At 41.5% G+C, this 23736-nt stretch overlaps 1 protein-coding gene across 1 annotated transcript in view; it reads left to right on the top strand.

The window, feature by feature from the left end:
* The window catches only part of LOC121287540 (cadherin-22-like), a 764370-nt gene that overhangs the window by 52563 nt on the left and 688071 nt on the right, over positions 1-23736 (top strand). Inside the window, exon 4 of the mRNA XM_041205473.1 lies at positions 12479-12773. Coding sequence (XP_041061407.1) covers positions 12479-12773 — 295 coding nt within the window. The remainder of the gene's footprint in view (positions 1-12478; positions 12774-23736) is intronic.

Genomic DNA, 23736 nt, shown 5'->3' on the forward strand with positions numbered 1-23736 from the left:
TGGTTGTTACCCATCTGAAATTAGTTAATGGTGGATGAATATATGATAATCCTTGAAGAAGTCGCTTGACCTGTTCCTGAGAAAGGGGTTTATTCAGGTGCATTGAGAGTGTGCGAACTAGATCACTATCAGTCCTTTGCAAAAATATTCTTTGAGGTGAAGCTAGTTGAAAATAGAAACAAAGAAACTAGGAGCAGGAGTAAACAATTCGGCCCTTCGAGCCTGCTCCACCATTCAATATGACCATGGCTGATCCTCTATCTCAATGCCATATTCCTGCTTTCTCTTCATACCCTTTGATACCCCTAATATCCAAAAAATGATCGATTTCTTTCTTGAATATACTCAGTGACCCAGCCTCCACAGCCTCCTGTGGTAGAGAATTCCACAGGTTGACCACCCTCTGAGTGATGAAATTTTTCCTCATCTCAGTACTAAATGGCGTGCCCCATATCCTGACACCATGGCCCTTGGTTCTAGACTCCACAACCAGGGGAACCATCCTCCCTGCATCTAGTCTGTCTAGCCCTGTTAGAATTTTATACATTTCAATCACCATCTACAAGGCACAAGTTAGAAGTGCGATGGAATACTCCTCACTTGCCTGGATGAGTGCAGCTCCCACAACACTCAAGAAGCTGGACACCATCCAGGACAAAGCAGTATGTTTGATTGGCAACACATCTCCAAACGTTCACTCCCTCCGTCACGGACATACAGTAACAGCAGTGTGTGCCATCTACAAGATGCACTGCAGGAATTCATGAAGGATCCTTCAACAACATCTTCCAAACCCACGACCACTACCAGCTAGAAGAACAAGGGCAGCAGATAGATGGGAACACCACCACTTGGAAGTTCCCCTCCAAGTCACTCACCATCCTGACTTGGAAATATATCACCGTTCCTTCCCTGTCACTGGATCATATTCCTGGAACTCCCTCCCTAGCAGCACTGTGGGTGTACCCACACCATATGGACTGCAGCAGTTCAAGAAGGCAGCTCACCACCACCTTCTCAAGGGCAACTAGGGATAGGTAATAAATGCTGGCCCAGCCAGCTAAGCCCGCATCCCATGAATGAATAAAAAAAAAATCAGATCCTTTCATTCTTCTAAACTCTAGTGGATACAGACCCAGTCAAACCAATTTCTCCTCATATGACAGTCCTGACATCCCCGTTATCAGCCTAGTGCACCTTCACTGCACTTTCTCTATGGCACGTATATCCTTTCTTAGGTAGCGAGATCAAAACTGCACGCAATACTCCAGGTGTAGTCTCACTAAGGCCTTGTATAACTGCAGTAAGACATCCCTACCTCTGAGCTCAAATCCTCTTGCAATGAAGGCCAACATACCATTTCGCTTCCTAATTGCTTGCTGCACCTGCCTGTTTACTTTCATTGACTGGTGTACAAGGACACCCAGATCCCTTTGTACATCCACATTTCCCAGCATATCACCATTTAAGTAATACTCTGCCTTTCTGTTTTTCACACTGAAGCGTATAACTTCACATTTATCATGTTATGCTGCATCTGCCATGTGTTTGCCCACACACACAACTTGTCTAAATTGCCCTGAAGCCTCCTTGCATCCCCCTCACAACTCACAGCCCCGCCCAGTTTTGTGTCATCAGCAAACCAGGAAGTATTGCATTTGGTTTGCTCATCAAAGTCATTTACATATATCATGAATAGCTGGGGCCCAAGTATTGATCCCTGCGGTACACCACTCATCACCGCTTGCCATCCGAAAAAAGACCCATTTATTCCCACTCTCTGTTTCTGGTCTGTCAATCAATTCTCAATCCATGCCAGTATATTACCCCCGATCCCATGTGCTTTAATTTTGCCCACTATGTGGGACCTTATCAAAAACTTTCTTGAAATCCAAATACAACACATCCACTGGTTCTCCCTTATCTATTCTACTAGTTACATCCTCAAAAAACTCCAGTAGATTAGTTAAGCATCATTTCCCTTCCATAAACCCATGCTGACTTTGACTAATCCAGTTAATGTTTTCGAAGTGTTCTGTTACCACATCTTTTATAATAGATTCTAGCATTTTCCCCACTACTGATGTTAGGCTAACTGGTCTGTAATTCTGTGTTTTTACTCTTCCTCCTTTTTTAAATAGTGGGGTTACATTTGCTACCTTCCAATCTGTAGGAACTGCTCCAGAGTCTAGAATTTTGGAAGATGACCACCAGTGTATCCCATATTTCGAGGGCAACTTCCGTTAGTACTCTGAGATATAAACTATCAGGCTCTGGGGATTTTTCAGCCTTTAACCCCATTAATTTCTCTAGCACCATTTCTTTTTTTACTAGTACTTATTTTCTTCAATTCCTCCCTCTCACTAGACACTTGGTTCCCTGACATTTATGGGAAATTATTTGTGTTCTCTTTTGTGAAGACAGAACCAAAATATGTGTTCAATTCTTCTGCCATTTCTTTGTTCCCCATTATAATTCCCCCCGTTTCTGAGTGTAAGGGATGTACTTTTGCCTTTGCTAATTTTTTTCTCTTCACATATTTATAGAAGCTTTTACAGTCAGTTTTTATGTTCCCTGCAAGTTTACTCTCATACTCCATTTTCCCCTTCTTGATCAATCTTTTTGACCCCTTTTGCTGAATTTTAAACTGCTCTAAATTTTCAAAACAGGTTGATTGTTTTTGTTGGACAATGGTTTGAAAGAGTTACAGGACCAAGGTGTGTGGATGGAGTGATGTAAGATCAGCCATGATCTACTTGAATGGTAAAACAAGCTCAAGGGTCTGAATGGCCTCCTCATGTTCCTATGCAGAGAACCAGCAAATTCACCGACAGGCTGTATGGTGACCTTCTGTGTAGTAGCTATTCCATGATCCTATGCTCCTGCAGCTCATTTGATTGTCCCAGAAGAAACAACAAAGAGCTTTCAAAAAGAAGAATGGTCAAACTATCATCATGTGTCTCCTCAGAAATGAACATTACCAGTGGTTGGAGGAATAGTCAGAAAGGTTACACCAACTACTGCAATGGGATGTTATTTGCCCCCTCATCTCTCTTTGTATGTTCGTATGATTCAAGTCTTTGATTAAGAGAACAGGAGATATAATGCAACTTTTTTTCTTAACCTTCAATTGCATTTGTAAGACAAAAGAATTCTGCTTAAAAAGTTAAACCTCAAGTGAGGCTGGATATTTATAGGAATGTTGTTCCTTGGAGTGATGTGTATGTGTGGAATGTTGTTCCTTGGAGTGATGTGTATGTGTGCAATGTTGTTCCTTGGAGTGATGTGTATGTGTGCAATGTTGTTCCTTGGAGTGATGTGTATGTGTGTGTTGTGTGGAATGGAGTGATGTGTTGTGTGGAATGGAGTGATGTGTTGTGTGGAATGGAGTGATGCGTATGTGTGCGTTGTGTGGAATGGAGTGATGTGTTGTGTGGAATGGAGTGACGTGTGTTGTGTGGAATGGAGTGACGTGTTGTGTGGAATGGAGTGACGTGTTGTGTGGAATGGAGTGACGTGTTGTGTGGAATGGAGTGATGCGTATGTGTGCGTTGTGTGGAATGGAGTGATGTGTTGTGTGGAATGGAGTGACGTGTGTTGTGTGGAATGGAGTGACGTGTGTTGTGTGGAATGGAGTGACGTGTTGTGTGGAATGGAGTGACGTGTTGTGTGGAATGGAGTGACGTGTTGTGTGGAATGGAGTGACGTGTTGTGTGGAATGGAGTGACGTGTTGTGTGGAATGGAGTGACGTGTTGTGTGGAATGGATCTCCATCAATCTGTGAGCAAATTCATGCAGCTCATTTAAAAAGTCAGATGACTGTCAGGCAGAAGGTATAGTGCTGGGTTCAATGGATAGATTTAGGCCAAAATGATTGAATAGTTTATATAACAGTTTGTTGTAAATTATTCACCACATGGCAAGAATATCTGGAGTATGTTCACAGTTTTAGCTTTTTGGAAGCTTTACTTGGTTGATAATAAACCCCTTCTGACAATTTTGAGATTGATTCATAGAATCATAGAATGATCACCCTACAGAAGGAGGTCATTTGGCCTGTCATATCTGTGTTGGGCCTTTGCAAGTGCAACTCATCTAGTCCCACTCCATTGCCTTTTTCCTGTAGCTCTGCAAATTCTTTTTCTTCAGATAATTTTCCAGTTCTTGAAATCTTGAATCTGCATCCATCACTGTCTCAGACTATGCATTCCAGATTCTAAATACTTGCGGCATAAATAAGCCTTTCCTCATGTCATCATTGCTTCTTTTGCCAGATACCTTAAATTGCTATCCTCTGCTTCTCTTTGTGAATACCTTGACAATATGACCATACAATGGGTGGGATGGCCTCAAAAGGGTTAAATGTCACTTTCATTCCATGATCTCTTACTTATGTCTTATTTATGAATCACAAATTGAAAGGTTTATAGCCAGAAGTGATTTATAAACATTTGATTATTGTTTGAACCCACCCTCTGTATACTTGCTTAACTACCATGACCCCATCCTCACTGTCCCACATAGGCTCCCAGCTCCCATCTCCCCAGCACTGTAAGTTTAAAATGCAAATAAAGCCTTGTGGCCTTTCCCATCTCATCTATGTCACCTGTCCCAAAAGTGTAACCCTCTTCCCAATCCTTACATTGTCCAATCTTCTTACTTTGTGCCTTGTGTCTTATGCCTCACTTCCTCCCGCCATTGGCAGCCATGCCATCTTCTGTCCATGTCCCAGACTCTGGAAATCCTTCCCTAAGTCCCTTTCCCTTTTTACCTCCTTTTCTTTCTTTCAGACATTGTTTAAGGCCTACCTCTTTGACCTTCTCCAAATACCTTCTCCTTTAACTGGGGATCCTTTTTTTATTGCACCCACTGAAAGGAATGAGCTATTGGTTCACATTAAAGGTGCTATATCAGTCAAATTTGCTGTCGTTTGCAATACTAAGTTAACTATTTCCACCTGGGCTTCTATCACACCAACAAGAAATAGAGTTAGTGCTAGATTGTTAGTGAAGTTTTCACATTTCACTTCTCTGTCGTGGCAGAAGCTCAGTTATGAGGGTCTGATTTAAAGGACTGGCTGATACTTCATTTAACTTGGGAAATGAAGGCTGACCTTAGTTTTTTAAAAAAGTAGCTGTCTGAGCAGACATGGTTGAAATGCTTTAGACAAAAAGAAACATTGAAATACAGTCCCCACTCACCACTTGAACATAACCGTTCCCCATACAGACATATGAAAATGATGGGGAGTTAAAAAACCAACTAGTCCGTTAAGCCTGCCCCACACCTCCATGGTGTGGAGATAACAGGACCTCTGTCACAACCTTACTCCCATCCCACAATCTCCTGGAAGAGGCAAAGAACAAGAAGATAAAAGCCCTAGGGCCAATAAAGGGAAAGACAGCCTCTCCAACCCTTGCGTTACAGCACAGACGAGAAAACAACAGCATGAGTAGTTTCACATTCCAATATGACCACAGGTGGAAAGACTTCCACCACCAGCTGGGATGCTAGAGCAGACAGTGATCATTTTGCATGAGCACCAGTGTTTCTGGCACATTACTGAAGTCTCAGTAAAAAGTTGAATGACCTTTATAGATGGATTTCACGCTCTTTTGTTACGTTATTGTGGAGTAATAACTTGTATTAGATCAAGGGAAATTTCAAACATAACATATATTATGAAACAAGGCTTTTGTGCACAAATTATAAGTTAATGATCCAACACATAAAATGATTTAAAGGTGCTTTCCTCTTTAAATCCTGTCATTAGTGGTAGAAATCACGAATATAATTTAGGAGCAGCTGAATTTACTGCAGTGGCCATTACTGGTACTGGCAATTCCTCAAATGTGACAGAGACCATTAGACATAAGGGCAGAAGTAGGCCATTCAGCCCATCAAATCTGCTCCGCCATTCAATGAGATCATAGCTGATCTGATAATCCTCAACTCCACTTTCCTGCCTTTTCCCCATAACCCTTGATTCCCTTACTGATTAAAAACCTGTCTATCTCAGCCCTGAACATATTTAACAACCCAGCCTCGACAGCCCTCTGCAGTAAAGAATTCCACAGATTCACTGCCCTCTGAGAGAAGAAATTCCTCTTCATCTCTGTTTTAAATGGGCATCCCCTTACTCTGAGATTATGCCCTCTGGTCCTAGACTCTCCCACAATAGGAAACAAAGTCTCAGCACCTACCCTGTCAAGACCCTTAAGAATCTTATATGTTTCAATAAGGTCTCCTCTCATTCTTCTAAACTTCAATGAGTACAGGCCCAACCTATTCGACCTGTCCTCATAAGAAAATCCCTCCATGACTGGTATCAACCTAGTGAACCTTCTCTGGACTGCCTCCAATGCCAGTATATCTTTCCTTAGACAAGGTGACCAAAACTGTTCACAGTATTCTAGGTGTCGTCTAACTAGTGCCTTGTGTAATTTTAACAAGACTTCCCTATTTTTATACTCCATTCCCTTTGAAATAAAGGCCAGCATTCCATTTGCCTTCCCTATTTCAAGCTGAACTTGTATGCTAGCTTTCTGGGATTCATGCACAAGGACCACCAAATCCCTCTGTGCTGCAGCTTTCTGTAGTCTTTCCCATTTAAGTAATATCAAGCTCCTCTCTTCTTCCTGCCAAAGTGCATAACTTCACATTTTCCCACATTATATTCCATCTGCCAAGTTTTCACCCACTCACGTAACCTATCTATATCCCTCTGTAGACTCTTTGTATCATCCTCACCACTTGCCTTCCCATCTATTTTTGTCTCATCTGCAAACTTGACAACAGCTCATTCACTTTCCTCATCCAAGTCATTAATATATATTGTAAGTAATAGTGGCTCCAGCACAGATCCTTGTAGAACTCCACTAGTTACATTTTGGCATCCTGAAAATACCACCCTTATCCCAATTCTCTGTCTCCTATTAGTTAGTCAGTTCTCTATCCATGCTAATATACTAACCCTAACACCATGGGCTCTTATCTTATTAAGTAGCCTTATGTGTGGTACCTTATCGAACGCCTTTTGTAAATCCAAATATATTACATCTACATGATCCCCTTTATCTATCCTGCTCATTAGCTTCTCAAAGAATTCTAATAAATTTATCAGGTATAATTTCCCCTTCATGGATCCATGTTGAGTCTGCTTGTTTATGTTATGCATTTCTAAATGCTGTGCTGTTACATCCTTTATGATAGACTCTAACATTCTCCCAATAACCGATATTAAGCTAGCTGACCCATATTTATCTGTTTTTTATCTCCCTCCCTTTTTGAATAAGGGTGTTACATTGGCAGTTTTCCAATCCTCTGGAACTTTTCCAGAATCTAAGGGTTCTTGGAAGATTACTACCAGTGCATCCGTTATTTCTGTAGTTACTTCCTTTAGTATCCTAGGATGCAACCTATCAGACCCAGGGGATGTATCAACCTTTAGCCTCATTAGTTTCCCTAGTATTTTTTGTCTAGTGATAGTTATTGTATTTATTTCCTCCACCCGCACCCCCCCACCCCCACTCCTTTTGCCCCAATGATTACTTAGTTTGGAATGTTGTAAGTATCTTCTACCGTGAAGACTGATGCAAAGTATTAATTCAACTTGTCTGCCATTTCCTGGTTCCCCATTATTATTTCCCCAGCCTCATTCTCTAAGGGGCCTATGTTCACTTTGGCCTCTCTCTTCATATTTATAAATTTAAAGAAGCTCTTACTGCCCATTTTCATATCACTGGGATATAGCTTTGTTGTGAGTCATGAAATATTTTCTTAAACATCTGCCATTGTTCATCAACCATCTTTTCTGCTAAACTCCTTTCCCAGTCCACTCTAGCCAACTCTGCCCTCGTTCGTTTGTAATTGCCCTTATTTAAGTTTGGCATAGCTGTTTCCAACCCAAGTTTCTCATTCTCAACCTGCATGCTAAATTCTACCATGTTTCCCAGGGGATCGTTTACTCTGAGATAATTTATTAAACTTGCCTCATTACACATAACCAGATTCAAAATAGCCTGATCCGTGGTTGAATCCACAACATATTGTTCTAGGAAACTGTCCCGAATACTTTCTATGAATTCTTGATCGTGGCTACCTCTGTCAGTTTGATTTTCCTAATCTACATGAAGATTAAAGTCACCCATGATTAATATACTGCCTTTTTTACATGCCCTCATTATCTCCTGATTTATTCTCTGTCCTACAGTTTAGCTACTGTTGGGAGGCCTTTAGACTACTCCCACCGGTGTCTTCTTCCCCTTCTTATTTCTTACCTCTACCCATCTTCTACATCTACAAGATTCTATATCTTCTGATCCAAGACCATTTCTTGCTATCGTACTTATTCCATCTCGTACTAACAAAGCTACCGCACCACCCTTTCCTTCCTGCTTGTTCTTTCGAAAAGTCACATACCCCCTTGAATATTTAGTTCCCAGCTTTGATCTCCTTGTAACCATGTCTCCATAATGGCTATAAGATCAGACCCATTAATCTCTGTTTGTGCTGTTAATTCATTTATTTTGTTCCGAATACTATGTGTATTTAAGTAAAGAGCCATTAATTTTGCCTTTTTACCATTTTTTTGCCCTACGATCCCATTTGCTGCTGTTTATTTACATTTGTACACTCTGTCCCTTCCTGTCACACTCTGGGTATCATTACCTAAATAACTGCCCTGCAGTGCTGCCATATCCTTTTGCTTTGTAAGCCTACGTATCTCCTCTCCAGAACCCTCCCCCTCTCAACTTAGTTTAAAGCCCTCTCTACGGTTCTACTTATTTGATTCACCAGGACACTGGCCCCAGCGGGGTACATGTGAAGCCCATCCAACTGGAACAGCTTCCTTCTACCCCAGTACTGGTGCCAGTGCGCCATGAAATGAAACCCATTCCTCCCATGCCAATCTTTGAGCCATACGTTTAACTTCTTGACTTTATTTACCCTATGCCAGTTTGCCTGTGGCTCAGGAAGTAATCCCAAGATTAATACTGTGGAGGTTATGCTTTTTAATTTAGCACCTAACTGTTCAAATTCTTTCAGCAGAACCTCCTTTCTAGTCCTATCAATTTCATTGGTACCAACATGGACAACGACAACTGGATCCCTCCCCTCCCACTCCAAGTTCCTCTCCAGCCCCGAGGAGATGTCCTTAACGCTGGCACTGGTCAGGCAACACAGCCTTCGGGATTCATGCTCATGGCTGCAGAGAACAGTATCTATCCCCCTAATTATACTGTCCCCTACCACTACTATGTTCCTATTTCCTCCCCCCTCAGAATAGATCCTTGTACCATGGTGCTGTGGTCAGTTCGTTCATCCTCCCTGCAGTCCCCACTCTTGATCACCAAGCTTGCAAGAACCTCGTAACTGTTGGACAATTGCAGGAGTTGAGACTCCTCAAACTCTACCTCCTGAGTCCCCATATCTGCTTCACCTGCAGTCACACCCTCCTTCCCCTGATCACTGACAAATCTGAATTACCCAATCTGAGGGGTGTGACCGCCTCCTGGAGCAAAGTGTCCAGGTAACTTTCCCCCTCCCTGATGTGGCGCAATATCTGCAGCTCAGACTCCAGCTCCTTAACTTGGATCTGAAGTTCTTCGAGCTGCAAATATTTACTACAGGTGTGTTCGCTCTGGATCAGCAGCAGCAATACATCACCCTTCCTGCCATCACTATCGTATTTTATTTAATTTATTAATGAATTACTCTGGTATCCCTGCTCTTTACCGTTGAAGATTCTCCCACTCTTTACGCTTTATTGTAATTAATTTTTTTACACACCAGTATTGGTCTAATACTTAACAAGCTATTTTTAAGAAAGAGAAAATAAGTACTAGAGACCTAAACACAAACTAAAGACCTTAGTTTTACTTTAGACTAGAAATACTCACCAATCCTATTCACCAATCAGTTGCTCACCCCGCTCTTTTTACTAAATGATGCCTCCACACTCTCTCCACTTGCTTTATTCAAAATGAAGTCTCCACACTCTTCCCACTTGCTTTATTTAAAATGAATTCTCCACACTCCCCCTGCTCCTTTTTTAAAATGAAGTCTCCACACTCTCCCAGCTTTTTTTAAAAATGAAGTCTCCACACTCTCTCCGCTCCTTTTTTTAAAAATGAAGTCTCCACACTTTCCCTGCTCATTTTCAAAATGATGGGGGTTGCAGATGGAGAGGGTGGGGCAAGTCAAGGACAAAGGAGGCCAAATATTTCCTGCTGGGGCCCAAAAGAGCACACCTGTTCCCCGACCACCGTGAAATATAAAGACATTTTATAATTTTAGCAGCCAGAGCATTTTCGGGCCCTGAATCCAGGCCGATCTGTTTATTTAAAGAGGACCCTGGCTTCTTGGTATGCAATCTTGCCACCTGCAATCAGGGTAGGAAAGGAATGTTTCCATGCCATATATCCTATGTAATCCAGTCAGCACCTCATTTAGAAGAATTTGCTGCTCTGGACTTATCTAATTCCCAAAACTTGCTCCTTTCGAATATCTGAGGAGTACTGAGTACAGCCAGAGAGGGAGAAAGATTCCTCTGTGCACTGGCTTTAAGGAAATTGTTAGCACATTCAAAAAAGAATATTTAGGAGGTCTTGTGGCTCGGTGAGTGGTGCTCCTGTCTCTGGCTCAAGCTCCACCCCAGAGAGAGAATTTTCTCCCTATTGGGAGCACGGGCGGGCATGCAGCCGATCGCTGCCTGCGATCAGCTGCGTGCCGCCATTTTACGGGGGCCAATTAAGTCCACCTAGCATGATGCGCACCCAGAAGCGCACAACGCTACCTGTGCGGGTGGGGGGTAGGAGGGAGAGTCAGGGCCTGCACTCTTAGAAATCTCCCTGAGGCACCGAGCTGCCTCAGGGAGAATAATTTGATTATGAAAACTTGAAAAAAAGAATTAAAAAAATTATTCAGACATGTCTCCTCATATGGCAGTGTCACATGAGCTGGGACATGTCAATGAATTTTAATAAAAATTTTTATCATGGATGAGGTTTCATGAAAAATGCAAAGGCTGCCTGGGCTCTTGGCCTGCCCGCCAACCTTAAGGTTGGTCGGGCAGCCCTGACAACTACTTCAATTAGGTGATTAATAGCCTTAAATAGGCCTTTGACAGTTCGGCGGGCGTGCAGCTGGCTCCAGTGCGCGCCCGCCGAACTAAAGATTGGAATGACGTGTGGTGACCTCGGGATGCACCCCCGATGCCAGCGCGTGTCATTTTACATGTCAGCAAGTGGGGCCTGCCCCTGCATGCCAACCAGTAGACTCTGCCCCAGCACCTATTGGCGACGGGAAGAGCATTCATGATCTGGCCAGGTGGATTGATAATCAATCTGCTAACCCTTCCAATACGTCCATAGCAGGCGGTAAGAGAGGGAGCGATTCCTGGTCAGCCATTACGGACAACACACCTTGCCAGCACATCAATATACGGCAGAATTCGCTCATGTAAAGGAATGAGAAAGGCTACATCCTATACTTAACGAACACAACCGTAGAAGAAGAAAATAATAGTTTAAATGTCTGCTCTATGCAATGAAGAGAGGAAATTTCCTCTCACTGTGGTTTCTTATGCTATAATCAACCACAGATGGAGCATCAAAATGAGTAAAGCCCACTTCATCTTCATTAGCCTGAATATATTTAAAAATATATAAATGAAGGACCAGGCCAATTTCCAGCTCATGGGAAAATAAACCACTTTGGAATCTAGTATTGGATTGTGTTGAGTCAAAGCCCAGCAACACCACGAGCACTCTATTTATAAATGAAACTCAAAAGATCATCATACTCAGAAGGTACTCTGATGAAAAAGGTCACCACATCTCCAGACACAGCTAGGCTACACACTGGTAGAACTCAGCAACATCCTGTAAATGCATATCTACAATGAAGCTAGATTCATCTCTGATCTCTGCTGTCTGTCTCCAGGCAACAGAACTGTCACTGTTACCTTGTGATATCATGTATCCTTTGATACCCATATGCTAGCTTCAGAACATGCGGAAGAAGAGTAGCTCCTCGGGGCTGTTACACAGATGGATGTAGAGGCTACTGTAGAGAAACAGGCCATAAGGCCAACTGGTCTATATTCCATTCGAGCCACCTCTCACTCCTCTAATCCCATTAGTTTATCATTTTATTCCTTTGTCCCTCTGGTGCTTAACCAGCTTCCCCACATCTATGCTTGTCACCTCCACTACTCCTTGAGGTAACAATTCAATTAAATCACAGCTAATTAGTACCTCGGTTCCATTTTCCTGCCTTTGCTTTATATCCCTTGGTATCTTTACCCAACAAAAACCTACTGATCTTACATGTGAAAGCTTTTGCAAGCTGAAGCCTCTCAGTATTGCCTGAATTGAGTTCTTCCTTTGCTGCAATTGGGGTCAATCTAGTCACAAACAGCTCTCAAATGACTAACTAACCAGGTGATCAACAATTGCTTCTTTCTCTTTTCTAGATTCACTCAGACTCGGACAAGGGAGATGGCTCCATAAAATACACCATATCAGGGGAAGGTGCTGGCACAGTTTTCATTATTGATGAGATCACTGGGGATATCCATGCTACAGAGCGATTGGATCGTGAAGAGAAAACCTACTACACGCTTCGTGCTCAGGCACGGGACAGACTGACCGATAGACCTCTGGAGCCCGAATCGGAATTTATTATCAAAGTCCAGGATATTAATGACAGTGAGCCCAAGTTTCTTGATGGACCATACGTTGGCAGTGTGCCTGAATTGTCACCTGTAGGTAAGGAGCGACAAGCTGTTTGGCATATGTCATTTCTACATTGATTGTTCTTGAAATTGAACCACAATGACCCCAAATGCAAAAGCATGCATTTAATTTTTGCTATGAAATTGGAACCTATCAATCATATTTTGGTCATGAGTGTGTCTTTGCGTAGGGTGACATTTGTACAACAACGGGCATTCACTTGCGTGGACTATCACTTCAAAAGTATACATGTTTGTTTTAGATAAAAGGAAAAATAGTTACCAAACCTTTGGAGAAAACTTAGGTCAACCACCTTAATGAAAAGTTTTATTGGAGCAAAATATTTTCAGAACCAAACAAACTGGAAGAATGATTGGTTTTCAGTAAGGTTTACGTTTTCATTGCAGTGTGTAGTACAAAATGGCTGACTTTTGTTTGGACTGATATTATGGCTGAATTACATGCACATCCTTTCTTTCTGGTTTGATCTTCAACAACTTATAAAGTTGACTGAGTTGTAGAAATCAACAAGTTATAGGGCATCTACCGTCTGTTGCTGGGTTCTGATTTGGTTGAATCATACCAAAATGCTAAAACAAAAAATATAGACCCATTGGGCCGGATTTTCAATTACTAGCAGGGTTGGGAATGGGTGCGGGTGTGATTTAAAATTTGCATTACCGGAAGACATCTTTGGATCCCGACAACTCTGGCACACTCTAATTTTCTAAGGAAGAGCAGGAGAGAGAAACAAGGAACAGTTCGCCCCAAGTTAACGGCCTGTAAAGCTCTTTGAGGAGTTGGTTAACGGGCCGGGGGAGGGAGAAGGGAATTTTCAGTTGGGAATTCGGTGAACCCAAACAGTCTGGTACATGTTAGTGCACTACTGCTGGGCTCAGTGCTGGGGAAAGTGAAAGTTCTTTTATATAAGATGAGAAAATGTTGGGACCTGGGACAAGATCCAATCACATCACCTCTCAATTAGCTGTGAACAACTTGCTTGAGTGTTTATACTGCTAGTACCCCAACGTGATGCCTGCTCTCTTTGCAAAGACAGCAACAGGCCTAATCAAGGTTGCCGTCTGCCTTTACCATTCTATCTCTGCAGGCAGCTCCCGCCTCCTGGAGACATCGATGCTGTGAATTGGGTGCCAAATGCGCCTCCTGTCCAATTAGGGAATTTGCATTTCAAAATAGTTTCAGGTGAAATTACACAGGGGTTGGGGTCCCGATTCTGAGTTGAAAATCCAGCCTAGAATGTTGCCATTAACCGATAACTCATTTAAAAGGCAATGTTCATCGTCTTAAAGGCTGGAACTTATCTGTCGCCTTCCATTTTTGTTCTATTCATCTCAGCTAAGAAGATGGGATTGGCCGAGCTCCTGATTACAACATGGCCACCATTAATAAAAACCCTGATTAATATCATGAATAAAATTAATACAACTCTCTTCCCATTTGTTGATTTACCAATTGTACATTTTAAATCTGACATTGGTAGCCAAAGGGATTGAGGGACTTGGGGCAAAGAGAGGTTGTTTGCCTGGGCTGGGGAATTGAGAACATGGAGGCACATTCTCAGGATAAAGTGCTGATCATTTAGGACTGAGATTAGGTAAAATTTCTTCACTCAATCTTTGAAATTCTCTATCCCAAAGGGCTGTGGATGCTCTATCAGTAGATTTATTTTTGACTGACTTAATTGAGTGGTTTAATGAAAGTCATGCTTATTGATGTCATGTTAAATGATAAGAGCAAGGAGCTGTTTACCATTCATATACACAAAGGGTTGTACCAGAACTAAAAGCTACTTTTTGGGGGTCTGCTGCTCCTGCAGTGTTCCAGAGCATCATGGTTTAAGTGCGATCAATGGGATGAAACGTGTGTGACATTCTAATTAGCAGTAAGAGAAAGAGCACATTGTAAGGTTGAACAAAGTCCCAGAATGACATCAGGAGTATGGCATCAAAGCTAAAAAGCACAAGCGTTGCTTCATGGGGTCAAGTATAACATAACTGGGTCACCAAATAGATGGTGAAGGCATCCACTCAATGCAGGAGAAGGATGAGGGGATTTTGAAAGCAGAGATCAGAGAACAAAGAAGAACTTGGAGTAATACACAATGATCCCTATGAATGTTCTAAGTTGAATCCTGAATGAGCTAATACATTTGTTCCACCATATCAACTACTTAAAGATGGAATAGATTGAGAGATGTCTGTGGAGTTTCAGAAAGCATCTGAAGAAGTGAAGACTAGTGATACTGTTTTGACCCGCTATGATCCCAAGAGAATATTGGTTTTAGTGTGCAATGCCTCACCACAGGGGTTAAGAGTGGCGTTATCTCACATAATGGAAGGCAGTGTGGTGAAACTTGTAAGCATATGCTTGAGCACTTCAAAAAAAATCAAAGCAATAGTACTCACAAGTTGAAAAAGAGGCATTAGTGATCATAAATGGTAATACTAAATTCCACAAATACTTGTACATTAGGAAGGTCACTTTGTTAACTAATCACCAAGCCCGTATTATCATATTTGGTTCACAGAAGGAAGTGACATTCCTAGCGGTAGAATGGCTTCAGAGATGGGCATTGGTTTTGATGACCCATCAGTATGACATTAAATATTGTGAGTCAGCTGATCATTGCAAATGTGGATGTTCTTTCAAGATTTCCCTTGAAGACTAATTCATTCCTACTCACTGAGCTATCCATGAATGACTTAACTTACACAAATGACATTCCAGTGCCAGACAGAGAAATTAGTGAAGAAACTCTTCAGTAAAGATGTGATGCTCAGTAAAATGCTCAATTACAACATGAATGGCTGGCCTAAAGAGTGTGATGATGAGAAATTACACAACTATTTCATACATAGAAATGAAATGAGTGTAGATCAAGGCTACCTCCTATTGGATTTAAGAGTCATTACTCCACCAAGATTTAGAGAAAGATAATTGGACGAACTTCATCAAGAGTACAAAGGGATCATCTGCATGAAAGCAGTAGCAAGAAGCTATTTTTGGTGTCCAAAGATAGATAGAGATATTGAAGAGTCAGTGAAAAGTTGATAGCTATAGCAAATGTTGAGTCCATGCACCATGCCTCAGATGCGTGAGCATTTTGCCATATTGCCCTCTCTGCTGCTCGCTCTGTTGGGGAGGTGTAAATAAAGTTAGTTCAATTATGGCTGCCTGCTGTGAGCCCACATGTAATCTTTCCTCAATACAATTCACAACAATTAATGACCTGGACTTGGGTCCACTGAGCATAATTTCAAAGATTGCAGGTGATGCAAAACTCCAATATGTATTGGAAATATTGGACTGGATTTTAGGTTCCCCCACCAATAGGTTTGAAGGCTCCTTAAATCCAGCGCTCTACCTGCCCATCATCTAACCAGAGGTGGGGGTGGCATTGGGTGGTCCACCTGTGAGTGGGCTAGTTGAAGTCCTTAAGTGAGCATTAAAGTGAGCCAAGCAACCAGCCTGACAGGTTTCCCCGTGTGGGCTGGAGGTGGATGGTGGATGGGGGGCCTTCCCTAAAGGACCTTGTGCACCTATCAGAGGGGTACCCAAGGTTTGACCCCACCCTTGGTTCCCCTCCTTCAATGGCCTTTTCAAGCCTCAAACCCCCAGCCCCTTGCTGAGGCCTGCCAGCTTGGCACTCAACAAGACCCCCGTGCACTTACCCACATCCTGATCCAATGCTGCATGCATCTCTCCAACATTCTAACCAGCAACTCTCTGAGTTGGGATATTCTGTCCCTAGGGGGACAACTGGCCAATTGGCCATTAAATGGCTGCAAGGCAGCCGGGGTTCCCATTTCTGGGCTTCCCCACCTGACTTTTTAGTTGGAAGGGTGGGAGAATCCAGCATCTTTTATAATTCAGCTCATCATGCTTGAACTCTTGATCCATGTTAATGGTTCGGATTTTGTGTTCAGTGGCCAAGCAAGGATATTTGTTGCTGACCTTGAAGAAAACTCCTCATAATAATCTAGCGAATTCTATGGAGTAGTTTACTTCTCTGGCAATTTAATTCTAGCACAAAGCCAAGGGGACATCTTGGTGTGCAGCAGCAGTGATGTCAGTAAACAGAGAAGCAGCCGACCAAGTTGAAGTATTCACACTCTGCAAACAAGGAAATTTAAAACACATACCTGCCTTCGCTTTTAACTTAAATTTTTGGATACCAAAATAAGTGCATGATTTTATAATGATAGAAGCTAAAATAAAGATACAGACTTTTAAAAAATAAGCAAAATCTTTTGAAAAATATGTGGAATCTTTTGATCAATATGGATAAATTTGATACTCCATGAATATAAGATTAAATTTTCAGAGCCAGTGAGGGTGTTTAGCAGTAGTTATGAAGTTACTACAACATTGAGACCCAGTTACACCTCATTCGACAAGGGTTTTCAAGGGTTTGTACAGTGAGACTAAATATGTAGAAGTGGAAGTTTTCCATCAATTCATGACTGCAATGGAGACTGCAGTCTGTTGGAAGCCCTACAGCGCACATTATGGAACAGTCTGGTCTCACTGAGAGCAACTTCTCAGTTTCCATATCATTCTGCGCATGACCAGACTCCCAAATTCTCTCACAGTTTCAGTGGAATAATGATGGTGAACAGTGACGGTTCACCATCGTTACCACAGCAAAATCTGGGCTGGTAACATGAACATACATGTTGCAATTGTTCCATTGGGATTTACATAATTTCATCTTTCTTTAAATCTCTAGTTGCCTTGAAATATATATATATTTTTGACAATGTGAGGGAGCAAACAAGTTTTACAAATTAACGCTTCCCTCACAGTGTGGCTCAATGGCACAGAAATGAAATAATCAAAGCCAAGGGCCATCACATCCCAGTGCCTTTTCCACAGGTTTTGACTTAATCACATTATCACTGGTGTCGTTATCCTGTGTGAGTTATAGTTGGCAACAAAACAATTCTGTTGCGAAATTCTTGCATCAATCATTTCAAATGACAAATTTCTAAATGATCGTCAATGGTTGTGGGTGAGAAGCGGCAAGAGCTTGTGCACATTAGAGTAATGGTAACTGGGAGTTAACAATTTAATCATTATCATCTCATTGATACTCAGTCATACCACAATAATTGAATGTGTGCATTTTATTTAACCTACTTAACTTCAGCTCAGAAGATTGGAAACATATTGTTAACAATCACAAGGTAAAGCCAAGTAAGCGAAATGTAACAGCATGTGACAGATTCTGGAGGTGGAATCAAATAGAATGATACAAAACAGCGTTGACGCTTCAGTTGATTTTAATGTATTTGCCTAGCAGCTTTATTAAATGAGGCTTGAAGCCTTCATTCTCCAAAGGTGGCAGCAATTTCAGGAACTTTGATACCAACTAACTCACAGCTCGTGAGCAGTAAGAGCCATTGGCACGCATTCGGAACACTGGCAACTTCTACTGTACACCCTACAGTCTTGGTGGTTTCCACCCATTCGTTTTTGTCAACCTTACTCAGAAAAGATATGTTACACTTGGAGAGAGTAGACTACAGATAAACCTGTAAACCAGGGTTCACAGGATTAAATTATGAAGACAGGTTGCATAAAAATCGCCAGCATTTGCAGTATTTTACCTTTGCATAAATGTGACTTGTGTACTGCTTTGAGTACGGAAGATTTGAAAAGTGATTTGACCAAGATGTTTAAAAGTACTTGATAGGTTAGATACAGAGAAACTGTTTACTCTGGCAATGGAAGTCAGAACAACGGAATATAATCTTAAAATTAGAGCAAGGCAGAAGCAGAATCAAAAGCAAAATCAGTTTTTCACGCAAAGGATGGCAGAAATCTAGATTCTTGCCCTCAAAAGTTTCTGGATTCTAGGAGTCAATTGATGTTTTCAAGACCAAGATTGACTAGCTTTTATAGGGTAAGAATATCAAATATGGAGCCATGGCAGGAAAAATGGAGTTAAGATGCAGATCAGACATCATAGAATATTAGAAAATTACAGCATAGAAGGCTGCCATTCGACTCATTCTGCTATTGCTGGCTGTTTGAAAGAAGAGTCCTGTTTGGTTCCACAATCCTGTTGTTTGGCCATAAGCCTGTAAGTTCCCCATGCTCAAATAACTGTCAAACATCCTTTTAAAATTATTCATGAAATCAGCTTCCATTACCTTTTCATATGGAGCATTCCAGAACCCAACAACTCTGAGAGAAAATGATTTGGTTCTCATCTCCCCTCAAGATATTTTGTCAATTATTTTAAATCTCTGACCTATTGAATAACTCAACAGAGGGAATCATTTTTCTCTATTCTCTTTCAAATCTCTCATTATCTTGAAAATCTCAATTAAGTCACCTTTAATCTTGTTTGTTCTGAGGAGAACAATCCTAATTTTTCCAACCTCTCCTCAGAACTGAAGTTCCTCATCCCTGATAACATCATCGTAAACCTTCTCTTTTTCCTTTCTATGACCTTACATCTTCCCTGAGGTGTGATGCTCAGAATTATCCAAAATATTCCAGCTAAGACTTAACCAGTGATGTATAAAATTCCAGTTTAATCACTTTGCTTTTATATTCTATACCCCTGTTTATAAAACCAAATAACCCAAATGCTTCCTTAACCATCTTAGCAACTTGTCTTTCTACCTTTAAGGATGGACAGTAAGGACAATTTGTTCATCTACAGCTTTCAAAATCATGCCATTTATAGGTTACCTTCTTTCCATATTTTTCCTCTCATAGTGCATCAACTCACACTTCCCCATATTGAACTTAATCTGCCATGCTTCTGCCAATTTCAACATCCTATCTACATTCCTGAATCTACCCTGATCACTGTTTTTTTATGCCTCAGAGATATTAAGAGATATATTTCAGGTTATTTGTGCAAACAGTAGTGTTATTCAATGCTTTAAAATGTCTGCTGTCATGCTTATAGCAGCTTGCATCAGTTTAGTCTCTCTTTCTAAGTAACTACACTCAGGCTTAACTAATCTTAAATAATCACACACAGACAACAGATACCAAACACATATAATCTAACACCAAACAATTGAACAGTGCATCTTTTTCCCCTTGCAAAACTAAAGACCTTATTTTAAATTAAACCATTTGAAAAACAAACATATGTACATTGAATTATTTCTTAGAGTTCAGAGTGTCAGTTTTTCTAAGTGCAGAAATAATCTTTGAGATCTACGAATTTAAGGTTGTGGTTCTGCGTAATCAACTTGGTTGTGTGAACCTGTGAGATACTCAAATTTGTACTGATGAAAATGATCTAACCACCTGTACGTGTGTAGAGGTCAGTGACCAGATCCTGATGTAGCTAACATTGTAGACAGTGCTTGGTAATCAGTGTAGAGAGTGAACCTTTTACCATAGAGACGCATGTGCCAATGTTCCAAGTGTAGATGCAGGCTAGTGCTTACCACTCTCCACTGGAGTACTTGTGTTCAGTTTTTGATGATGGGTGTGATGAATAAGCAATTGGTCATTTGCTTCCTTTAATGCTAAGAGTACAGCTCCTATTGTATTTCCTGACACATTTGCTATGACATGCATTTCCACATGTGGGTTGAAATGTGCGAAGAGTGGCAGAGATGCTATCTTTACCTTTTTATGGGTCAAATGTTGTTTGCTGTGCAATTGGCCATTCTCATTGTGCATCTTTGTGCAGTAGCTTTAGAAGAGGCTCTGTGATCTCTGTGCACTTAGGAACAAATTTGTGATAAAAGTTTGTGTTTTATACCTCAGACATGCGCAGAGCTGATACACTCCAGGTTATATGTGTGAACAGGAGTTGTATCCAGTGCTTTCAAATGTCTGCTCTCGTGCAAACAGCAGCTTGCCTCTCTTTCTATATAACCACATCCAGACTTAACTAATCACACAGAGAACAGATACTAGAAAGACATAATCAAACATATTCATTATCTACTACTTTGCCAAGTTTTGCATCATCTGCACAGTTTACAATGCTACTCCCTACACCCAAGTCTAGATCATTCATAAAAATTGGAAAGAGTAACGGGCACAAAATAGACTCTTGGAGAACACCACTGCAAACCATCTCCTAATCTGAAGAATATCCTTCTGTGATCATTATTTACTTCCTGACACTGAGCTAATTTCAAATCCATACTATGACTTTCCCTTTATTCTATGGATTGCAACCTTCTTAATAAGCCTCCTGTGTGATGCTTTGTCAAATGTGTTTGACAGTCCATGTATGTGCAGTTCTGCAGCACTAGAGGATCAGTGTGTCCCAGGTAGTGAATTAGAAGTGAATTTGCGACCCTGGGTATTATATTCAGCAATAATCACTGACCTGAAAATGTTGTTTACATCTTCTAGGTTGCCTGGAGGACTAATGTCATTGTTGACGACTTCAATTGTTGTGCTTTTCACCTCCGCTTTGTAAAGAGATGTAGCAACAGTGTTAGGTCAAACCCTGTGGGTATAATTGATATTCACAAGGTTAATCAGATGTTCCCTGCCCCTGAGAGTATTACTTTCTATTTGAGGTGAACTCTTGTTGTCAAACCCAAGCAGATTGAAAGAATTTCACTGGGCTGTTTTCCTCTGAGGAATAATTAAAAGAACATAACCCAGATTAGAACATCTGTAATGAAATCATCCATAAAACAAACACATCTGGCACACAGATAACCAATGCAAGAACCTGGCTTCAGATCCCCTCTATGGTCTGCAGTTATTAGAGCTGAAAGATCAAAATTAATTAAGAAGAATGGTCTTCTGTTTAAAAAGAAATTTTATAATTTGATTCAGAAAACACAGAATTTTCCTATTCATTTTTTTTATTGAACACAAATTTTGCATGCCTTATCACTTTAGGTATATATCTTTCACATTACATGGCAGAGGGAGACAATATGCTACAGGCTTCACAGAACATGTGTATACATGTTAACAGTCCGCCATGGTTCAGTGCAGCTGAGAGCTATTATTCATGATCCAGCTATAACCCTTCCCCCCGTCCCCCACACCAGCATGCACAAAACAGCTGCAAGGCATTTCAGAATCAGACCAACAACTGCATAGGTTGTGGGGTAAGGGAATATGAAGTTGGGCCCAATCCAGATAGTTCGGTACTTCCTTGCCATAATTCTCTCCTGAGTCCCACAGTTGTGGGGAGTTAAGAGTTCCTCGACAAAAGAGGGACTTGACAGTCCCCCCACTATCTTCAAACTCCCTCTCATGTCAACCAAACCTTTCCACTGATGACCTGGACATCCCAACCAATCTAAGGATTTGATTTAATGGAGGTGGCAGGGGTCCCAACACCGGGGCTGCAAATAGTGGTGGGTGGGTTGGTGGTTGCGCGGGGCTGGGAGTGGGGTGGGCAACCCCGACTAAGGATGGCCACCAGTTCCCTGGAGCTGCCAATCTATCAGAGGCCCAGCAGCTAAGCAGCCTCAGCAGCACTACCACCATTAGTTGTGGTCACTGCTGGGGCTGCATCTGGGGCCTGAGGGTGCATCGGTGGCCGGTGCCCACAAAGTTAGGTAAAAGTGGGTGCTGGGGCTGGATAGGCAAGCCCTAGCAAAGGAGGAGTGTTCAGTGAGGGCCGGTGGCACTGTTGTCACGGGGCCAGGCATTGCAGTTGGGGTGGGGTCCAAAGAGTATCCGAAAAAGAGGATCCCCACAGAGTCCAACTGGCAGTCCTCTCATGTGGTTCCGAGCCCCACAGCAGTTGTTAAAATGCCAGTAAAGGCGGGAAGAGGATTATACTTTACCCTAATTTCTAACCTTTCCTATTTCATAATTGAGCCAAGTGTAAATTTTAGCCCACACTGTTCAAGCAGACTAAATCTGTTCAATTAAATATAAAATTGCATTTTAGAGAAAAATAAAATGGCATTCAATTTTGTACCTCAGGGTATCTGCTTCTTTCAGTATAGATACTGAAAATAGAGTGTCATGAGTGCCAAACAACAACTTACATTTTTAAAGCACCCTTAATGTAGTAAAACATCCAGAGGTGCTTCACAAGAGTGTAATCAGAAAAAAAAATTGACACCAAGCCAAAGATGGAGACATTAGGAAAGGTGGACACCACATGTGAAGAAAGATGTGAAGGCATTAGAGAGAATGCAGAAAAGATTCACAAGAATGGTTCCAGGGATGAGGAATTTTGATTAAGTGGTTGGACTATTTTCCTTGGAGAAGAGAAAGTTAGGAAGAAGCGTGATAGAGGCAGTCAAGATCATGAGGGGTCTGGACAGAGTAGATAAGGAAAAACTGTCCCCATTGGCAGAAGGATCAAGAAGCAGAGGACATCAATTTAAGATGATTGGCTAAAGAAGCAATGGTGATATGAATTTTTTTGTATAAAGTATATGGTTCAGATCTTGAACGTACTACCTGAGAGTGTGGTGGAGGCAGATTCAATCAAGGTCTTCAAAAGAGAATTGGATCTGAAGAAAAATATTTTTTAAGGGGAAAAGGATGAGGTGAGTCACTCTTGCAGAGAGCCAGCATGGACACATTGGACCAAATAGCTGCCTCCTGTCCTGGAACTATTCTATGATTCTACAAAATGCTTGGTCAAAATGATCAGTTTTAATGGAAGAGACAGAGAGGCAGATAGTTAAAGGGATGGGATTCTAGAGTTGGGGTCTAGCTGGCTGCCTAAAAGCTCTAAACAGATGCCAGTCATTGTATTGCAGACATTGCTTTGCAAATTGACTATCTGTTTTGAATCCGCTCAATTTTCCTTCAGAAAGATATACAGAATTTATATATTTCCTTTAATGGTCACAGGATGTCACAATGGATTTTGCAGCCATTGAATTACTTTTGAGGTCTTGTCAATATAGGAAACATCATCACTAATTTGCACACAGCAAGGTCCCACAATCACAATGTGGCACCGACTATATAATCTGATTTGACCGATGTTGGTTGACAGAGATTTTGGTCAGGACACTGAAGTGAACGATCTCCTGCTCTTCTACAACAGATG

This window comes from Carcharodon carcharias, chromosome 14 (assembly GCF_017639515.1).
Source record: "Carcharodon carcharias isolate sCarCar2 chromosome 14, sCarCar2.pri, whole genome shotgun sequence".
Lineage (NCBI taxonomy): Eukaryota > Metazoa > Chordata > Chondrichthyes > Lamniformes > Lamnidae > Carcharodon > Carcharodon carcharias.